Source organism: Diadema antillarum, unplaced genomic scaffold (genome assembly GCF_040938485.1).
Source record: "Diadema antillarum isolate AM-2024a unplaced genomic scaffold, OU_Dant_1.0 scf00000135, whole genome shotgun sequence".
Taxonomy (NCBI): domain Eukaryota; kingdom Metazoa; phylum Echinodermata; class Echinoidea; order Diadematoida; family Diadematidae; genus Diadema; species Diadema antillarum.
This window is the reverse complement of record NW_027271024.1, coordinates 2,189,891-2,208,789: the sequence shown is the minus strand read 5'-3', so window position 1 is coordinate 2,208,789 and position 18,899 is coordinate 2,189,891. Positions and strand designations below refer to the sequence as shown.

The window sequence follows — 18,899 nt, the reverse complement described above, 5'->3', positions numbered from 1 at the left end:
GCATCTGAACTTAAAAAAAACGAACAAATAAAATAACACACACATTAAGAACTCATGTCGTTCTGCTGCTTCAGGGGTATTTGTAAAAATAAATTATTAATATCCGTAAGTTATCGGAGCAGTCTTCCACCGAACGTCTAATTCACGCATTTGTTACTTCTCATCTTGACTACTGCAATTCCCTTCTTGTTGGTCTCCCTGCTTCGAGTATTGCACCAAATTCAAAATTCAAAATACAGCTGCAAGGCTTGTAACCCTGACAAAAACATCTGACCAAATTACTCCAGTTATCCAATCCCTCCACTGGCTCCCCATACATCAACGTATCACCTTTAAAATCATCCTTATTGTTTACAAGATAAATATTATGGACTAATCCTACCTCCCTTCCGCTCCTCCACTTCAGCCTGTTCTCTCTCTTCTCTCCAATTATCACGTGGTCCCGCACATACCCGCTATGGTGATATACGCCTGGACCTTTTCTGTATTTCCCCACCCCTTTGGAATAAACTCCCTCTCTATATTCGTATAGCTGAAAGTGTTGATATGTTCAAATCATTGTTGAAAACTTGTCTGCTTACTCAATCCTAATTTTGTTGTTGTTGTTGCTGTTATGTACATAATGCTGTATCTTAATTATACCTCAATATTTTTAATGTATCGGGCATCCTTTCTCTTTATAAGATTATTGGTGCTGTTCGTTATTCCTAGGTTCGCTATTCCGAAGGGTCATTAATCTGAAACACACAAATAATTTCCTATACCGAGGTTCGTTAATCCGAAAATGAAAAAGGGTTCGTTAATCCGAACATTGTGGCGTTATTCCGACGGTTCGTTATTCCGGAGATTCGTTAATTCGAAAATGAAATTCGGAATAACGAAGCTTCGGAAAAACGAATCTTCGGACTAAAGAGTCTTGTGAATAACGAACCTTCGGAATAACGAGCTGTTACCAAGATTATTGGGCATTGGCAGGTTACTTTGCGATGCGTTGTAATGTGCTGGATTGTAAGCAAGAGTAAATTATGTTAATTTTTCTTAATTGAACAACTTCATGTACATTAAAGTGTAGAGAGTTATATATGCCTACGCATGATCATCTTGATCTCAGGGGCCTCAAAATATAATTTAGAAGACATCCCAGTGCAGCTGTAACAAATCTGTTAATCCAAAAATTACACGTAAGGTTCGTCATTCAAAAAGGCGAATTATCTATTTATGCCGAAAAATAAACGTATGGCTCATCCTGCATGATTTAGAAAATGAAATAAAGTCTCATCCACAGTTACAAAATAAGGAGATGTAGGTGAAAATAAAACAAAATGACCGGATTTCACAGCACACTCACCCGAAAGAGGAATACGTATCACACACGAAACTGCTTTCATCAATATTGGAGCATTGTACTATACATGGTGAATGTATGCTTTGCGTGAATCCAGTTTCCGAACACAAAAGCTATACTCTTGATAGCTTAGTCAGGGGAGCACAATTGACTGAAAAAAAATCATATCAGTGAGATACTTCAACAGACTAAATAGAGAAATCACAGGCCTGCTTCTTAAAGAGTAAGTATTGATATTATACGCTCGATTTATTTAGTGCACCACTGTGAATCGAGCGTAAAAATACAGTTTTGGTTATTGCTGAAAGCAAAACAGAAGAACACTTCGAATCGCAGCGTTTATGATTATCATTATGCTTTACTTTAATGTAGCTTGTAGATACATGCATAGTACTTCCCGTGTCAGAGGCACTCGGACAGAGGTCATGAACTTCATGTCCAGTTTTATCATTTTTAGTATGTCAGTGTAGTTCATTCTTTTAATGCTAGATTTCATCAGCCCCCCCCCCCCCCCCCCCCCCATGCTGAGTCTGATATATCAATACCCGCATTCACATGTGCAAAATAGCGCGTTACTGAACATGCTCCAATACTCGAGGGTTTTTTTTTTCCAACTTCTCAGACAAAAGAGCGTACACGCGAGGATTGTACACTTTTTGGTTCAGACGCTCCAGCCACCCTCGGAAACTTGAGGTTTTTTTTTTTTTTTTTGCAACCGTTCACACGTACAGAAAGTAATCCGCTAATTGCCAATCGATGAAACTATTGTTCTTGTGCCTCACAGTGGTGTGGAGAGCACACTGTTGTTAATGATGGGAATAAAAGAACTCAATCAAGTTTCTAAACCCGACCGTCGGGGCAAATACCGCGCTCATTCAGAAATATCAGCAAGATTTCTGAGGTTATGCATCGCGCTACTGGTTCGCACTAATTTTCTGTTGTGTGTGTGTGTGTGTGTGTGTGTGTGTGTGTGTGTGTGTGTGTGTGTCCACATGTGCAAAAGACTGGAGTTTGCTAAAGGGTAACAATATTGAGTTCTGTAACATGCTAATTTGTGTACGTGTGAACCCCCTATTACAGGTATGTTGTAAGACTTTTGTTGGACTTTCCTACAAAAGAAGGTTTGATTCTAGCCTGCTCGCTTGCTGTGTTCTATCATTTATTTTGCAGTAACGTGTCTGTTTGTATTGCTGGTATGCCATACGGAATATTGTACCAGGAATCCACCTTCCTGGGGACCGTTTCATGAAACTTTTTGTCAGTGATTTACACTGACAACTGTTAAAAGCTACTGAAATCCTTGCGTCTGATTGGCTGATAGCAAATTTGTCGGTGAAAACCTCCGACGAACTCGTTGATGAACCCCCCCCCCCCCCCCCCCCCCCCTGGTTGATCTATACTTTGCGATTCGTTTGCTTTGTATACGCCCTTGAACGGGTGGCGGTTTTTTTTCCTCTCTCTCTCTCTCTCTCTCTCTCTCTCTCTCTCTCTCTCTCTCATGTCATGATGATGATAGTCGTGTATTGAATGTTATAGGATGTGACTAAAACTGATCTGAATAGCAATGGTGATGACAATTACTACTGCTGGCATAAGTGACAGCTAAATAAACAGATGTTTCCTTGTTCTGATTTCACCTCTCCCTCATTTCTCACTGTTTGCCCCCTCCCATGAATGATAAAAACAACAACAACAACAAAAACAAAAACAGACTTAACCGCACAACAAGTCAGATAAATGCGTGCTGGCAACCAATGGACCTACGTGACACGTATCTTTTAGGTTGAAATTAACTTAATGGCCACGACAAATCATATCAGAGAAAATAACGGCAGAAGAAAAAAACTGACAACCTTTCTAGTGTAAATTTCTGCGAAAACAGGTGACAAAAAAAAAATGCGCGCACTGTAACTAAACCTGCCTTAGCGGTCACCTGTCTATAGCGGCCACTGAAAAATCCCCCCAGAGAAAAGCCCTGTTAAAGACCCTGTGTATAGCGGCCACCTGTCTAACGCGGCCAGCGGCCACAAATTTAGTTTCCCGCGGTAGATTTTGACCTGTCTATAGCAGCCACAGAGCCGGTAATTCAGCGTGTTTTTCTGATTTGTGGCCGTGCCAGACATTCATGGGCAACGTTCAGTGATCGCCACCGCTGCATTCATCACTTATTCAGTCATAATAATGAACTAGTGTAAAGCTTTCTTCACGACTGTACACATGCTACTGTGCAACAATTTCATAAACACCGGTATTGTCCAATGCATGAAATACACGTGTGTATACTTACGCATAGTACATTATGTACATAAAATACTTATCGATGTATTCAACGATGATATATTTACATGTATAGGCAATGCACATGAAGTTGGATTACCTGTCTATAGCGGCCTCCTGTCTATAATGGCCACTTTTTTCGTTTCCCTTGGGTGGCCGCTATAGACAGGTTTGACTGTATTTCAGGTTATAAGCAGTCTGTAAACCGACCGAACGGCATAATTCTATTAAAATGTCGCCTTATCTTGGCTTCTTTAACAGTAAAAAAAAACACACGTCGAACAGTATTGGTGTATTACACATTAATGTTAACACTAAAACAAAACAAAGGGGTTATTCGTCGCTTCATACTTACAATCGAATCACGTGTCAAAAAAAAATAATGATAATATAAAAAAGGTCCCGAATGCCGAAGAAAATATCGCTTTCCTAGATGCCGCTGCAACAAGCTGCAGTTTATAGTGTAAGAGCTATACCTACCCAATTACACAACAGTAGGCCTACATAATATCATGGCAACATATTGAAACTTCTTTCGATCTCACACTCATAAATCTGCGTACCACTGCGTGTGAAAATTAGAATGAACATCACGGACATATCAACTGAGAAGTTCCTCTAGATACTTCTTCCCGACTTGGCGATCATCATACAGTAAAAGACGTGACTACTTAGTATTAATTTATTTGTATCGAATGTAAACTGTTCACTGTAAACGAAAAACACTATACGGAGTGCCTCCTCCGTTTATTTTCTTTGCCGTAACCACGGAGCTACTAGAAACCAAACAAGAAGCACGCATGGACGGCGCGTTTCATTGAACTTGATAACCACGTGTTTCGCACTTCGGCACATATTGCACTGCGCGAAACGTAGCGATTACCGTACTTGTGGCGGACTTACTGACTTTGGTCAAGGAATGAAAATGGAATACATTAAGAAAAATATCATGATATTGAAATACCGACATCATGAAAATGTTTGGAAACAACGAATGATTATGGGGTATAGAAATGAAAATGCCAAACAAAGATTTTCATTCGCTCATAGGGAAGCTCTCTAGAAGAGATGAAAGCATCTCCCCTCGTATGGCAGTATAAGTTTCCCCAACAAGCTGAGGTTAGTGAGGTATACACCAGGGCTCGACACTAACGGCGGCTCGGTGGACCGGGGCCACCAAAAACGCACGTCGGGCCACCAAAAAAAGTCGGATGTTTGCCTTTACTTTTGGAAATGGACAGCGGTAACAGTCGACTCCGTATAAGATGCTAAAATAAATGTCAGATGTTTTTATTTTTGGAAATGAATAACGGTAATATTCGACTCCGTACAGTACTAAAATAAATGTCGGATGTTTGCTTATACCAAGGATGCTTATACTTTTGGATTTGAATAACGGTAAGATTCAGCTCCGTACGGTGCTAAAATTAATGTCAGAAATTTGATTTTGCGTTCGGAAATGAATAACAGTAATATTCGACTCCGTACGGTGATTAAATAAATATCGCATGTTTGCTTTGACGTTCGGAAATGACTACTAATGATATACAACTCCGTACGATGATAAATGCCGGATATTTGCTTATGCGTTCGAAAGTAAATAGCAATAACATTCAGCTCTGAAAGATGTTAATATAAGTGTCGGAAATTTGCTTTGACGTTTGGAAATGAATAACAATGATATTTAACTCCGTACGATGATAAAATAAATGCCGGATGTTTTCTTTCAAGCTCTGGACTTGTGGAAAGATAATAATGTACGTTCATCACTTTTTTTTTTTCATGATTCATTCAAGAATTTCGGGAGTCTGACAGCCATCGGATCTCGTTACAATGTTTTTGTATTGTTTACAGACAAGTATGGCAAACATGAGAGCAAGGCTTCATAGAAGATGAATTACCCTGGTGGCAATCATTGAACGACAATTTCAATTCAATGAGCAATCGTCGGGACCACTCGCGATGTTAGAAAAAATAAACACCTCAGCATCGAGCAATTTCTATTATTGAATGAGCAATCGTCGGGACGATGTGCGACGTTTCAAACTCATACCAAACGGTGATTTAAGTTCAATGGGCAAGCCTAGGGACGATGCGCGACGCTTTAACAATTACTAAACGCGTCTCTGACCAGTGATTCAAGTTGAATGGACAATCGTCGGGACGATAAGTGCGACGTTTGAACAATTATGGATTAATTAACTCGCCACGGAACGGTGATTTAAATTCAATGGTCAATCGTCGGGACGATGAGCGACAAGAAACCATCACCAAAACCTTTACAAAACGGTTAGTCAAGTTGAATACGCAGTCGTCGGGGACGATGTGCGACGTTTGAACAATCACTGAAACGCTTCGCCGATCGACAAAAGACCTCCTTAATTGATTAGTCGCGACGAAAAGAGACGACTTTGTTCCGACTCGTCGGAACCATCTTTTGTTGATATTTATAATGAGCCAAAAAGAGCGCAGTAATGAGCACATGAGGCCCAAAATTTGGATCGTCGGGGACGATTGGCGACGATCTTTTGTCTCATATCGTCGCGATATCTCCCTAACACAATTTTTCTGTTGTGCCTTTAAACAATCTCCAGTATTTCTTCCTCATCTGTTGGGGTAAAGAAAAGGGATTTGTCGCAGTTTGGTGGAAGAAATTCAGTAAAGTTTGAATGAACATGTTTGTTTTTTATTTTTGAAGCTAATTGGGGGCCAATATTTACAAAGTATGAGTTAAAAGCATCAGATATTTCATCAGGGTTTGTGAGTTCTTTGTTGTCATTATAAAAAACGGACGATGTTTCCTTATTATTTTTACCTGTTATTTCATATATAGTTTCCCATAAGCCATTTACGTTATGCTTTTGATTATCAAACTTATCGGAATAATACATTTTACGAGAAATACGAATCAAGTTACTGAGTATATTTCTATACTTTTTGTAATCTGTAAAATGTTTTGTATTGTGGGTAGTAATCGCCAGTTTATACAATTTATTACGGGTTTTTATTGAATTGATGATTCCCTTTGTAATCCATGGATGTTTGTTCTTTCTACGTGTTTTTTTCTTAACTAAAGGAATGTTTTTTCGATAGTAATATAAAAGTTTATCTAGGAAAATATCATAAGCTTTATCGGCGTTATTTTGAAGATACACTTCTTGCCATTCTTCCTTCACTAAGTCAAAATTAAGTAATTCAATATTCTCGTCTGATTCTTTTCTGTACATTATTGGCCTGGGTTTTGAAATACTTTTGACGTTTTCAGAATAACGAAGAATAATGAATATCGGTAAATGATCAGATATATCATAATATAAGATACCATTAATGAATTTATTTACAGAAAAGTTATCAGAAAAATATTATCCAACAAGGTTTTAGATGTTTGGGATATTCTTGTTGGGTTATCAATATGGGAATGGAAAGCATATGAAAACAGAATAGTTTGTAATTTTACCGCTAAAGTATCTATTTTCGTCATGTCAATATTATAGTCGCCCATAATATAAATTTCCTTATTTTCTTGTGTAATCGTGTTGAGGCATTCATCAAAATTTTCTAAAAACGTTTCGGTTTTATGATTTGGTGTCCTGTATATAACACCAATTATCTTATTTTTCATTTTATCATTGATGATTTCCACAAACAGGCTTTCACAACTTTCAGTATCAATATCAGTTCTTATTTTTACTCGCAATTCGTTATATATATATAGGGCTACCCCTCCCCCTCTACCTCTCTTACGATCAGAGCGAAATATTTTATATCTATCAAGGCTAAACAAATTTGGAGACGTGTGCCCTAGCCAAGTTTCAGTTATACCGATTGCGGAAAAGGGAAAATTTTGTAAAGAAAGAAGAAGTAGTTCAAATGAATCAAAATTTTTGTTTAAGCTTCTAGCATTCCAGTGGAATAAACTAAAATCTTTAATGGGGTTATAATTAGTGTCATCATTCCTATTTGTGGAATTACTACGGGAATTATTAACATGACTTGCAGTGGAATCAAGTGAAGATTTGAACATATTATTGAAATCCGAAATAATGTAGTATTTACTGTGATTACTTATGATACCCTGGTCAGGATGATCGTTGTTATGAGCCATTATGAGGATTTGAGTGGAAAGTTGAGAATGGTTGTTCTGGGGCCATGTATTTTTGTGTAGTACGTTGCAATGTCTGTGCGTGAATGTTAATGTGAGTGTGTGCATGTGTGGGGGTGTGCAGTGCATGTGAGTTGATAATAACAATAATGATACTGATACATTATTACGTTATACAATAGAACAAATGTTACATCATATAGTCTCGCTAAATTTATGTCTACAAAAGTAAATGGAATCCTCCTACACTTAACGTTGGTGAGGTAAATTCGTATGCGTAATATGAAATAACAATGATTATAAAAGAAGACAAGGCGCTTATATGGTAATAACAGAAATATAATTACTCCAATAATAGCATACGAACGAGATGTTCTAACAGTTAAGGTAAAAAATTAGATTGGTTGTTTTACAGAGTCATGCTGACAAGCCCCTTCGAACGTCTATGCATTTACGTAGAGATAGTTTGTGAAGGTGAGACACGAAGGAGGAATGTACATCTGGAGGAAAATTCTTGTGTCAAACTACAATGAAAGGGTTCACAAGTTTACAAGAGTGCAAACGGAACATTCTTGAGTGATTTATAACTGTGCACGGACACTGTCTTGACAAAAATAAAGAATTCATTCTGTATACATTATCTACTGGTATAGTTTAGGAAAATCCAGACCAATTGAATTTGTCCCGATCGTCAAAAACATCAGCCGTTTGTTTATCTTATACGAATTTTTTAGAATCTGATTTAAATGTAAGCTGGTATGTTGTTTAATTCGTCAGAAGCGGACATAAATGATACTCTGCTGATCAATAGTGCTCTATGGGGAAGAAGTTCAGTTAAAAAAAAAAAAACAAACAAACAAACAAACAAACCAAGATGCGGCCAACTGATGTCATTGTCAATATCAAGGTTGAAAGGTAAGTGCAGTTTAGGTATAATCAGATATGCACGTAAATAGAAAGTCTCTCCGTTAATGCAGCGGCGCCGGCAGGGCCTTGCATTCGGACGAAAGGGTCATAACAAGATAAAAAAAAAAAATATCTCAGTTGCTATCACTGAGTCATGCTGCTTAACCCCTGCCGACGACTGTGCACTAACGGAAAGAAACTTTGTGACAAAGTTCATGCATTCTAAGTAGTAATATGACAATAATAAAATTATATTTCATTAAATCCAAATGGAATGATGTGGTGGGCGTAAATCCACGAAGACCTCTTTAAGAAAGAGAAAAGAAATGTGTTAATTTTGGTTTTGCCCCTTTGACTTTGATTTGTTTCACGGAGGGGGGGGGGGGAGACAAAGCAACGATAAAAGAAAGCTCTTCCATATAATAAAGAAATTCGTCGTGGATTTGTGCTCAAACATGCGATAAATGATATAAAACGTTGTTCGTTGTACATGATTTTCTGCGTATTTCATTGGCATACTGTACTCCCTTTGGCTATGTCATTTTAATGGCATTCCAAGATATAAGTGCATAATGTATTTATATAAATATACACAATAAGATTTGTGTGTATGTCCACGTGTTTCTGCATTTGTTTGCCTTCTGTTTGCATGTACAGTGTACGTGCCATGTTTGGTACCATTAATTCATATAATTAATTCAATTAATTCTGGTGATAACAAATGACTGAGTTGAATGAGTTCATTAGAAAACCGAGATACAGTTCTTTAGTTCAGAGCTTGTGAGATTGCTCTTCAATATTTATTCGCTAGATGTGAATAGTGGAGTATACGTATCTCACATACTGTACATACGTATGATATATATATATGTGTGTGTGGGTGTGTGTGTGTGTGGGTGTGTGCGTGTGTGTGTGTGTGTGTCTACATACACACATGTGTGCCAAATTAGTTCCAAACCATCCCTACACAAGATATTAGCTACATCAAAAAGACACTAAAAGGCATACAAATGCACACAAACACAAACATACACACAGACTAAAATACACGCATATCTTCATACGTAGATACCTTCATACCTGGGTATTGCGGATTAAGAATAAATTGGCAACACAAAGAAATATTTTTATTCACAGTAACTTCACTTGTGTGTTACTCCACAGTTCTTCAGAAAACAACCGGAAGAAAACTTAGTCATCAAGGACAATAGACAAACTTGGCTGTTAAGTTTGTTAGATTTTGTACACAATCTCTTTTTCTCTCTCTTTTTTTTTCTTTTAATTTGCTTTTTTTTTTCAGACATGGCATGGGATGAGTTGGTGGTTTATTCAGTGAGAGTGAATTAAAATAATACAGAGAGACAGTCAACATCTTGTAAGATTTCAAATAAAAGATCAAAGGCGAAGTAACTTGACCAGCAGCCAGCTCTCAGACTATTTTCATTTTAAGTGTTTTGGAGAGAATAATATAAGACAGAAAATACGTTCATGCATGTAGATTCTGAAACGTGTTAGTTACCATAAGTCGCAGAATATTGGTCTTATTCTTTAAGCTAACTTAGCTGGAAAATGTACTTTTGTACTTTAATGTTGGCCTTTGTGCGAACTTACTTTGTTATCAAAATATTTTTCTCCCCTCGAAGTGTCTTATGTTTCAAATTAATTTGCTTAATATATCTAAACCTGTCTCCCTGCAATACGGCGGTGCCATGGTGGCCATATATTCACCGAGTGACGCAATCCACCCGCATTCATCATGTATACAGTGTGAATTTGTCATATCGTTGTTTATTATATTTTATTTTATCTAGATTAAACACAAAGAAATACCAAACCGTACCATGCCATACCATACCGGACCTTAACTTTGCAATCCCAGTGTCATGGCTGCTCTTAAGTGTGATAAAAGAGCACACCAATTGCTGGTATGAATCAATGATAAATTACAAATGATTATTTTAATTTCCTACAAGCATAGCATCACAACGATGAGTGCACATTAATGTAAACATCATAAATTCATCATGCAGAAATAAATTACAGTGAACATAAGGGACCCATTTTGTAATAAATGCGCATGAGATTGTAATTAAAGGTCGTATAATATTCTTCATTTTTTGATGACATGGACTGTCAGATATTTTCGCGGCGGATATCATTTGGCCGCAGGCCCCTCGCTGTTGATGCATTACCATAACATTACAGTAACCTTAAAGGGGATGGCTAGTAACTGATAAGTGGGAATCAGTGGGAATGCTTGGGGATGATTGTTCCAATCCTTGTGGGATTCATTTAAGAGTACATTATATATCTATTGTTGTGTGATAATTATTTGCTTCAAAATGGTCTCATATTCAAGTAATGTGCAGTTTCATGTTAACGGGCCGTTAACGATCGCCCCGTCACTGCATGTTAACCTGGAAACATTAAACTGCACATTACTTCAATATGAGACCATTCTGAAGCAAATAATTTTCACACAATAGATATATATTATGTACTCTTAGATGAATCCCACAAGAATTGGAACAATCATCCCCCAGCATTCCCACTGATTCCCACTGATAGTTACTAGCCATCCCCTTTAATACAGGAAGGTCATTATGAACGGATCACTACAATGTGACCGTAATGAACATGGCTGCCCAAGCGTGCAGCGGCGCAGGCTGCCTTTGGATAGTTGAATAAGTCGCGCAAGAACTTTTTTTAAGATACACCAAGATCAAAGGCACCTTTTGCCTTTATTTGATCTGGTTTTCACGGTATCTGCTTCAAGTCCAATATTGCCGTACTTTTTCCTTAAAGAAATACAACTACTACAACTTTCTTCTCCTCTCTATTTCTCTCTCTCTCTGCTGGTTACTTTGTCGTTATTACCTTTAATCATCTTCTCTTCAATCACATTTTCTAAGGTGATTATATCAGCGGGGTATTCAACTTGTTTTTAAAGGTCCGTTCATTTTTCATTTCGTACTCGTTGACTGGATAATGACGTCATTAGGAAGTCTTCAGAACTAGGATTTTCCTATTTTCCTAAAACCTCTGTGTGTGTGTGACCTCTCCCCTCTACTTGCATTTAACAAATCTTGGATAGGGAGAGAAAATTCTATATAAGGGTGAAAGGGCCCATCTCCAAACAGCACCAGACGACAAGAATCTTTCAACACAAGACATCTTCGCAGCTCCTATACCCTCGTCCACAGCACGTGAGTATGCATTTTGCTCCTAAATTTTGGGCGTATAGCATTAATTTGTCTCAGCGCAGGAGTTTTCCAGTCTTCAGCTTCCTATGCGATGGTTGCAGCCAGTTAAAATACTGTTCCAGTGAGAACTTAACACGATTTTACTATCACAAGGTCCTACTTTTACCTCGTGAAAAGTTATATTTTGTAGAGTGTTGCTTCACTCCGAATGTAAACCGCTTCAACTGTCACTTGAAATCATGTTTACTGGATCACGATGAATTTCCTATTCTATTCCTCCATCTATAGCAGAGCAACACCTTCTCGTAACAAACAGAGCTTTGGTTTCATTCCATGTCTATATTGACTAGTTGTGTAAGATGCTTCCTAGCTTTAAAAGCAGCCGTTAAGACTTATTCTGAACACAACAAAAATCTAGGGAGACAGACTATATAAAATAAAGATAAGGGAAGTGGTCGTGAGGTGGAGTTACCTGCATGCTTTATACTCAATTTCGTCTACGTTATGCTACATGTTAACAAAGACAGTGACTTTGACTGAAACGCTGCGTGAACTCCTCCTGAATAGAATGATGATGCTTGTTATGTATTAGAAGTAGAGAAAATTTATAGCTATGATGTTAGGGTAAGACACTCTGGATGAAACATGGTAGGGGTATCGATTATATCCTTTTGAGTCATGGCAACCAACCCTGTTCTTGTTATAAAGCTATAAGATCCAATGACTACAAAGATGATGTCGAAAGAGCTGGATGCATGAGCAAAGAGTACTTTTAAAGAATGAAATTCCATAAAATGTGTATATGAAGCAGCTTCTTTGTTAACAAAGTGATAGTATCGCGCAGTGCAGTCTTATATTTGTTTTTTTTAAATCTAACATTTCAATCGATTTAGCTATTCTTTTAATTCGCCTGTGAATGAAATAAGCATAATAAAATGTGTAAAAGGACCTTTGTTTCTAGGCAGTGTGAGTATACTGTCAACGTGCTGTAGAACCTTTCTTTCTTGCATGTGGAAGAATGTAACAAGAATTGTCCAAAGTGTTACTGACGGGTGGGGTCTCCGTAAATGTACATTATTTTGTAAACCTGCTACAACAAAATCTTTACAAATATAAATCACAAACGTAATAATACATTTTGAAAAATCATGTATGGTTCTTCAAAATAATCTGAAGCATTTTTTCTCTGTGCGTTATCATGTTGTCTTCATTTTCTTTGACGAAAATTTCCAAAGAGATCCCCTCCTCCGAAAAAGGCATGAGTTTTGATTCTTTATTTATCGTGTCTATGTTGATTCGACGTCTCGCGGCTTCATTGAGAAGTGCTTATATTGTCATACTGTAACTCAAAATTGCAATATTTGTTCACTCCTAGAATCACCATGGTTTCCAAGGTCCTCATCGCTCTCATGGCCCTCGTGGTCGTCGCCTCGGCCTTCGAGATGGAGGTCGATGAGGAATTCGCCGCCGACATGGAGTTCATGAAGAGGGACCCGGTCATGCAGGAGTTCTACCTCGCCGAGAAGAGGGGCCAGAGCATGAGGAAGTACAAGCGTAAGTAACATGGATCTGCCCAGATGTGCCTGCATTTTGTATGAATGAAAAAGCATTATCAATATCATCATTATTAAAGTATCCTTTTCGCAGAGTGTACCACAATGAATAAATTTTCACGCTGTAGCTCAGTGTGAGTATACGAACCAATCTATCCGGGGAAACTGTTACTAGGCAATACTGTCAGGGCACAATCTTTACAAGGTGAGCCTAGATGGCCGCGACAACTTGAACTCTATAAAAGTAGTAAAATACTCCCGTCTTTCGCCGCCGCCTCACCTGCTCTCTGGCTTGATTCGCAATGTATGAGTCACCAGAATAAACTGAATCGTCAAAAAACTACTTCTTCCTATCACATAGCTTAGCTTGTATTCTTTCTGGTCGATCAGTGCGTCCATCAGGGCACAATGTCTACAAGGTGACAATATGAACCCTACAACTGTACGCCCTACCAATATATCCCCGCCGATTCTCCTTCTCTCTGCCTTGATTCGTAACGCATAATAAAGTATCCAGAATAATAATCGAGTCGTCAAAAACTGCTTCCTCCTATCACTTAGTACAGCTTGTATTCCTCTTGGTCCATCAGTGCCATTTGATTTTAATGTAGGAGCTACACATTTTTAATGTATATAAGCCAAGAAGACATCATATTTGCATAAGGAACGAAGTCCACGGAGGAAGTATCACAGTAGGCTTTAGACGCCAGCCATTGCACTCATACGCTCGCATTCACTGGGATAGGTTAACTTGAATGCATGGTTTTACTTTTGCCACTGCAACCACTTACAAGATTTCTGTCCCCTTTTCTTTTTGACAATCGCTCCTCCCTACAGCTTGTGACACCCAGGTCAACCCCAGCCAGACCTGCTGGTGCAGCCGACGAGGAGGAAAGTTCGCCTTCTGCTCGGGTAAGTTCAGGCGTCAAAAAAGAAACTAATAGACCTCCATCAGTCCATAGCTAACGTGTGGAATGCGGTTTTCATCGCTATTTAATAGTAATCACCCGAGTAATCACACAGAAACATACCAGATTAATTCTTCACCATTGAGCCAGTAAAAACAAATACACGTACATTTTGTTTTTGAGTCATGCACTTAAACTAAATCGATAGAATGCATGACATTTTGATTCTATACACATATCATTTCTTAAAGATGGAATCGATTTATACATTTTGGATCATGTGTATCTAAGGTGTAACGGAGCCTAACATTTGAAAAGAGGAAACTAAATACATTTACTTTCAACTGAACAATAGGTAACAGACATAACCATAACATAGCTGGGTTTTTTTTTTGTATCTGTGTAACACGTCTGAAAACGCACCATGAATAAAATTAAACTTGATCGTTTATCTTAAATCTTAAAAGATGTTGTCTGTTTCTTTGTGTCATTTATGTTTGCTCTCACTGAATAAACCAACAACTCATCCCATGCCATGTCTTGAAAACTTTGAATCCCAGGAGCCGGAAATGGTGCCGCCATCTAAGCATTACTCTCACCCTTGACCTTTGGACTTTCCCGATCATCAGCAACGATGACGTAATCAGGACACGATATCAGGAATATTTTGCAATAGTTTTATGAACTCTTCCGGAAGCAGTGCATTGATGACATCTCGAAAACTTGCAAGTATAAGATGTACCGCGGTATACAAAGAGTGCGAATAAACTAGATCTTGAGAATATTATTCCTCTGGAATCTGTGTCTCATTCTCGATAGAAATTATGGCAGCTAAAATTGTACGTGCAGTTCGTTTGCTTGCGCTTGACTGATTTTGGTTGTGTGTCTGTTTGTGCATGTACACGTGTTTCTGTATGTTGTGTGTGCCTTGTGTTTGCGTGTGAAGTGTATGTTCCATGTTTGGTGCTTGTGCGTGTCGAATCAGTGGACAAAGTAGCTTTCATTACGACTGTGGATACAATGTCTTTCTGTTTAATGCTGTTCGTCGGGATAATAGATTAAATACAGCTGGTTGATACATCATGTAAGCATTTTCTGTAAGATTATTGTCCTTGTATCAAAGACGCGTGAGTTTTCCCATTCTGGTGATAACAAAACACATGAATGAGTTCAATATAGAAAACCGACATTATAGTACTATGCGTTTAGCGCTTTCGAGATTGATCCTGAATATTATTAGTGGAGTACGTATATAATATGTATGTTATGCATACATACAATTATATTCATATCCTTTTATATATATATATATATATATATATATATATATATATATATATGTATATATACATACATACATATATATATAATGAGTGCCAACTTTGCTCCAAATAATATTTGCTCCTTAAACAAGATACAAGCTATATCAAAAAGACAATAAAAAGCATACAAACGCGCCCGCGCGCACACACACACACACACACACACACCCACACAGACAGGACTACAGATTCTCATACCTATAAAAGGTGTGTACTCACCATTAAGAATAAATTGGCGACAGAGAGAAAAAAAAATTACAGAACTTCACCAGTGTTACTCCGCAGTTTTTCAAAGAACAATAAAACAAAACATAGTCAACAAGGACAATATAGACAAACTTGGCTATTTGGTTTGTTATATTTTGGACTCTTTCTCTCTCTCTCTCTCTCTCTCTCTCTCTCTCTTCTACTTCTCTCCGGATGTACGTACCACCACTTCAATGAAGCCTCATGAAATACTTCACCGATTAATGCATCAATACTCTTCTAATTTATTCGAAAAACCCTTTTCCAAAGAGCAAATGCCACTTTCCCATCATGTGCAGCAAATCAATTACGTTACCTTGATAATGTCTCATTTACTGAAGCCTAGAAAACTACAAAGTGACATTATTCATTCGCAAAGTAATAATAAGATATGTATTTTTGATATCAATAGAATATAAGAGAACATCACCTCTCCGGCCCTAATTGCGAAATCTAAACTGAATATTTAGGTGCGTTTAAAAGTCAAGACCGACTTTCTCAAACTGTATTGAATGTTCACGCCTGATTTCTCGTCATTTCTACAGTGGCCTGTACATGACAAAATCATTGGAAAGCTTACTGGGTTTTGAGAATTAAAGAAAAATAAAGTCCTACTTTAACAAGAGGTGATCAGTGACTATACGTCAGACTTGTCAGTGCAAGTGTCGTCACATAATGTTACCATAACAACTACAGTGCCAAGAGTCTATGTTTTCAAAAATATCTAAGAAACGAAAACAGAAAGTCACTTTTGCTCTTCTTCTTTTGGTAGGTAGGTGTTAATGATTCATTCAGCCATGACTAAAAAAGTAGCCTCCAGTTTCCAGCAGGTGATAGATCTTAGATTACGCCGGCACCAGCACCTGAAAAAATAATGAGATTTTTTTCTGTTTATTTTCTTGAGTTTGATGAATGTAACTAAGAGGTTGTACAACTGATAATAAAGAACCTCGTCGATGCAAAGAGGAAAATCACACATAAATCCATCTCATGATCACACTTTTAAACACGTTAGAATTAGACGGAATCATCTGCCTACGAACAAATAAACAAGCCGAATCTATCCAGTTAGATAAACAGTTCTTTCTTTTTTTTTTTTTTTGCTGCTGCTTTTCTTCTTTTTTTGGGGGGGGGGGGATGCTTCTTTTTCATCCAATATGCGTAAGAATTACTCGAACAAGTACACTGTAAAAACATCGGTGTTAGATTTAACACCACGGGTGTTAAATCTAACACCGATCAAACTTCAATAAAGGACCACACCCACAGGTGTTGAAAATGCACTGTGATGGTGTTGAAAAGTGTTCACCTGACACTTCGTGGTGTTAATTTGACACTGTACCTGGTGTTAATTTAAAAATGACACCACATGGTGTTGATTTGATATTTGTTGGTGTTAATATCAGTGGTTTAACACCCGTCCAGCTTCAATAAGAGACCACACCAGCTGGTGTTACTTTGATGTAAATTTATTTTCACATTTTTTCAAAAATCTAGTATTTTGATGTAAAATTCTTGATCGTCTTGTTTAAATTAAAAATCAACAAGAAGTGCAGTTACTAAGAAACTCTTCAAAAAACAGTTTAAAATTTGGAAATGACACCCGGAGGTGTTAATTTAACACCATAAATGAGCACCGAAAATTTAACACCAGCTCGGTGTTCACTATTTAACACCGGACTTTTTGCAGTGTAACTTAACTCTCTCTTTTCCTCTCAGTTGAGCTTCATTTGCTGTGCAGTGCAATCCCGTTTCAACAAACAATGTTATCACGAAACTCCGATACTCATAAGGTTGTTTTCTTTCTTGATATTTCTCTTATTTATTCCTTAATTCAAAGAATAATTGCAATTTGTAAAAGAAAGAAAATACCCGCAATAAGTGAGAATCAAGCCTGCAAAAGCAAACAGCTTCCGCCTTCAATGTTTTACATTACATACTTTGCGCAAAATGTGACTGACTTTGGTTGATAAACAATGTTGTCATACATTAAACTGACATCGTAGCCATCAAAGAACAGAAACGTTACCTTGGCAATAGACGACATGGTTACCCCTCCGCGTACACCAGCAGCCCGGGGCGTGGTTGCAAGCTAATCATATAAAACAAATCACCAAACAAATTTATAGTCCATGGGCCAAGAGCCGAAAAATGGGTTGTTGGTACCACCCGAGGTAGCAAAACCTTTTTGGTGTCATTTTGTTTGTCGGACATAGATATGCTTATCAAGCTATGATAGCATTTCCAAATGAGTAGCTTAGTCATAATAAATGAATTTTTAACCAATTTGGTCTCGTTTTTATATCCCTATACTTCTGAATCGAAACTAAACCGCTATACAAAGAAGAGCACTGCCTTCTGTATGTCCACAGGTGTTCTGTTGTAAACGCGGTGCCATTTAGTCTTTTTGCAAGGCAGCGAAGGGAATATTCAAAGGGTTATGATGTCCACAGCTGTCACGCGGTGCGCTTAGTCTTTATCTAGACCAATGTACCGTTAATCATATTTAAAGTTCCTAATAAAAGGGATTATCTATACTGTTTTTATACCACCCTCTCAACAAATACATCAGTTTTAAACAAAAATCACTCTGTTCATTTACAACATTATTAATCATAATATATTGTAGTGTACCGGTACATTGTTTTTGCATAATCTTTCATTGTTGGATGGAAATAAGCGACATTGGCGTGGTATTAGCGTTTTCACCATAGCGTTTTCACCGGAAAATGATAAATAATTGAAAAATACGCTAGAATTCACTAGAAATTGCTTTTTTGTTGTTGTTGTTTTTAGATAAAGGGATATACACTGTATTATAAGCTTTGGATATTCCCTTCGCAGTCTTGATTATTAGACTAAGCGCTGTGGACATCATAACCCTTGGATATTCCCTTTGCTGCCTTGAATAAAGACTAAGCGCACCGCGTTTACAAGAGAACACCTGTGAACATAAAGAAGACAGTGCTCTTCTTTGTATAGCGGTTGGTCTCGATTCAGAAGTACAGGGATATAACAACGAGACCAAATTGATTTG

At 37.7% G+C, this 18,899-nt stretch overlaps 1 protein-coding gene across 1 annotated transcript; it reads left to right on the top strand.

Moving 5' to 3' along the window:
* The first annotated feature begins 11,774 nt into the window (after positions 1–11,774).
* LOC139720943 (uncharacterized) lies at positions 11,775–14,880 on the top strand. The gene is made up of 4 exons (XM_071632274.1): positions 11,775–11,836; positions 13,209–13,387; positions 14,224–14,298; positions 14,855–14,880. The coding sequence occupies exons 2-4, from the start codon at positions 13,216–13,218 to the stop codon at positions 14,878–14,880; spliced, it is 273 nt and encodes a 90-aa protein (XP_071488375.1). The 5' UTR covers positions 11,775–11,836; positions 13,209–13,215.
* Positions 14,881–18,899: the final 4,019 nt, after the last annotated feature.

Excerpts from the sequence above, each read along its gene's own strand:
- LOC139720943 (XM_071632274.1), top strand. The coding sequence starts at position 13,216 with ATGGTTTCCAAGGTCCTCATCGCTCTCATGGCCCTCGTGGTCGTCGCC. Across the intron at positions 13,388-14,223 it reads GAGCATGAGGAAGTACAAGC|CTTGTGACACCCAGGTCAAC; the intron begins GTAAGTAACATG and ends TCCTCCCTACAG. Across the intron at positions 14,299-14,854 it reads AAAGTTCGCCTTCTGCTCGG|GAGCCGGAAATGGTGCCGCC; the intron begins GTAAGTTCAGGC and ends TTTGAATCCCAG.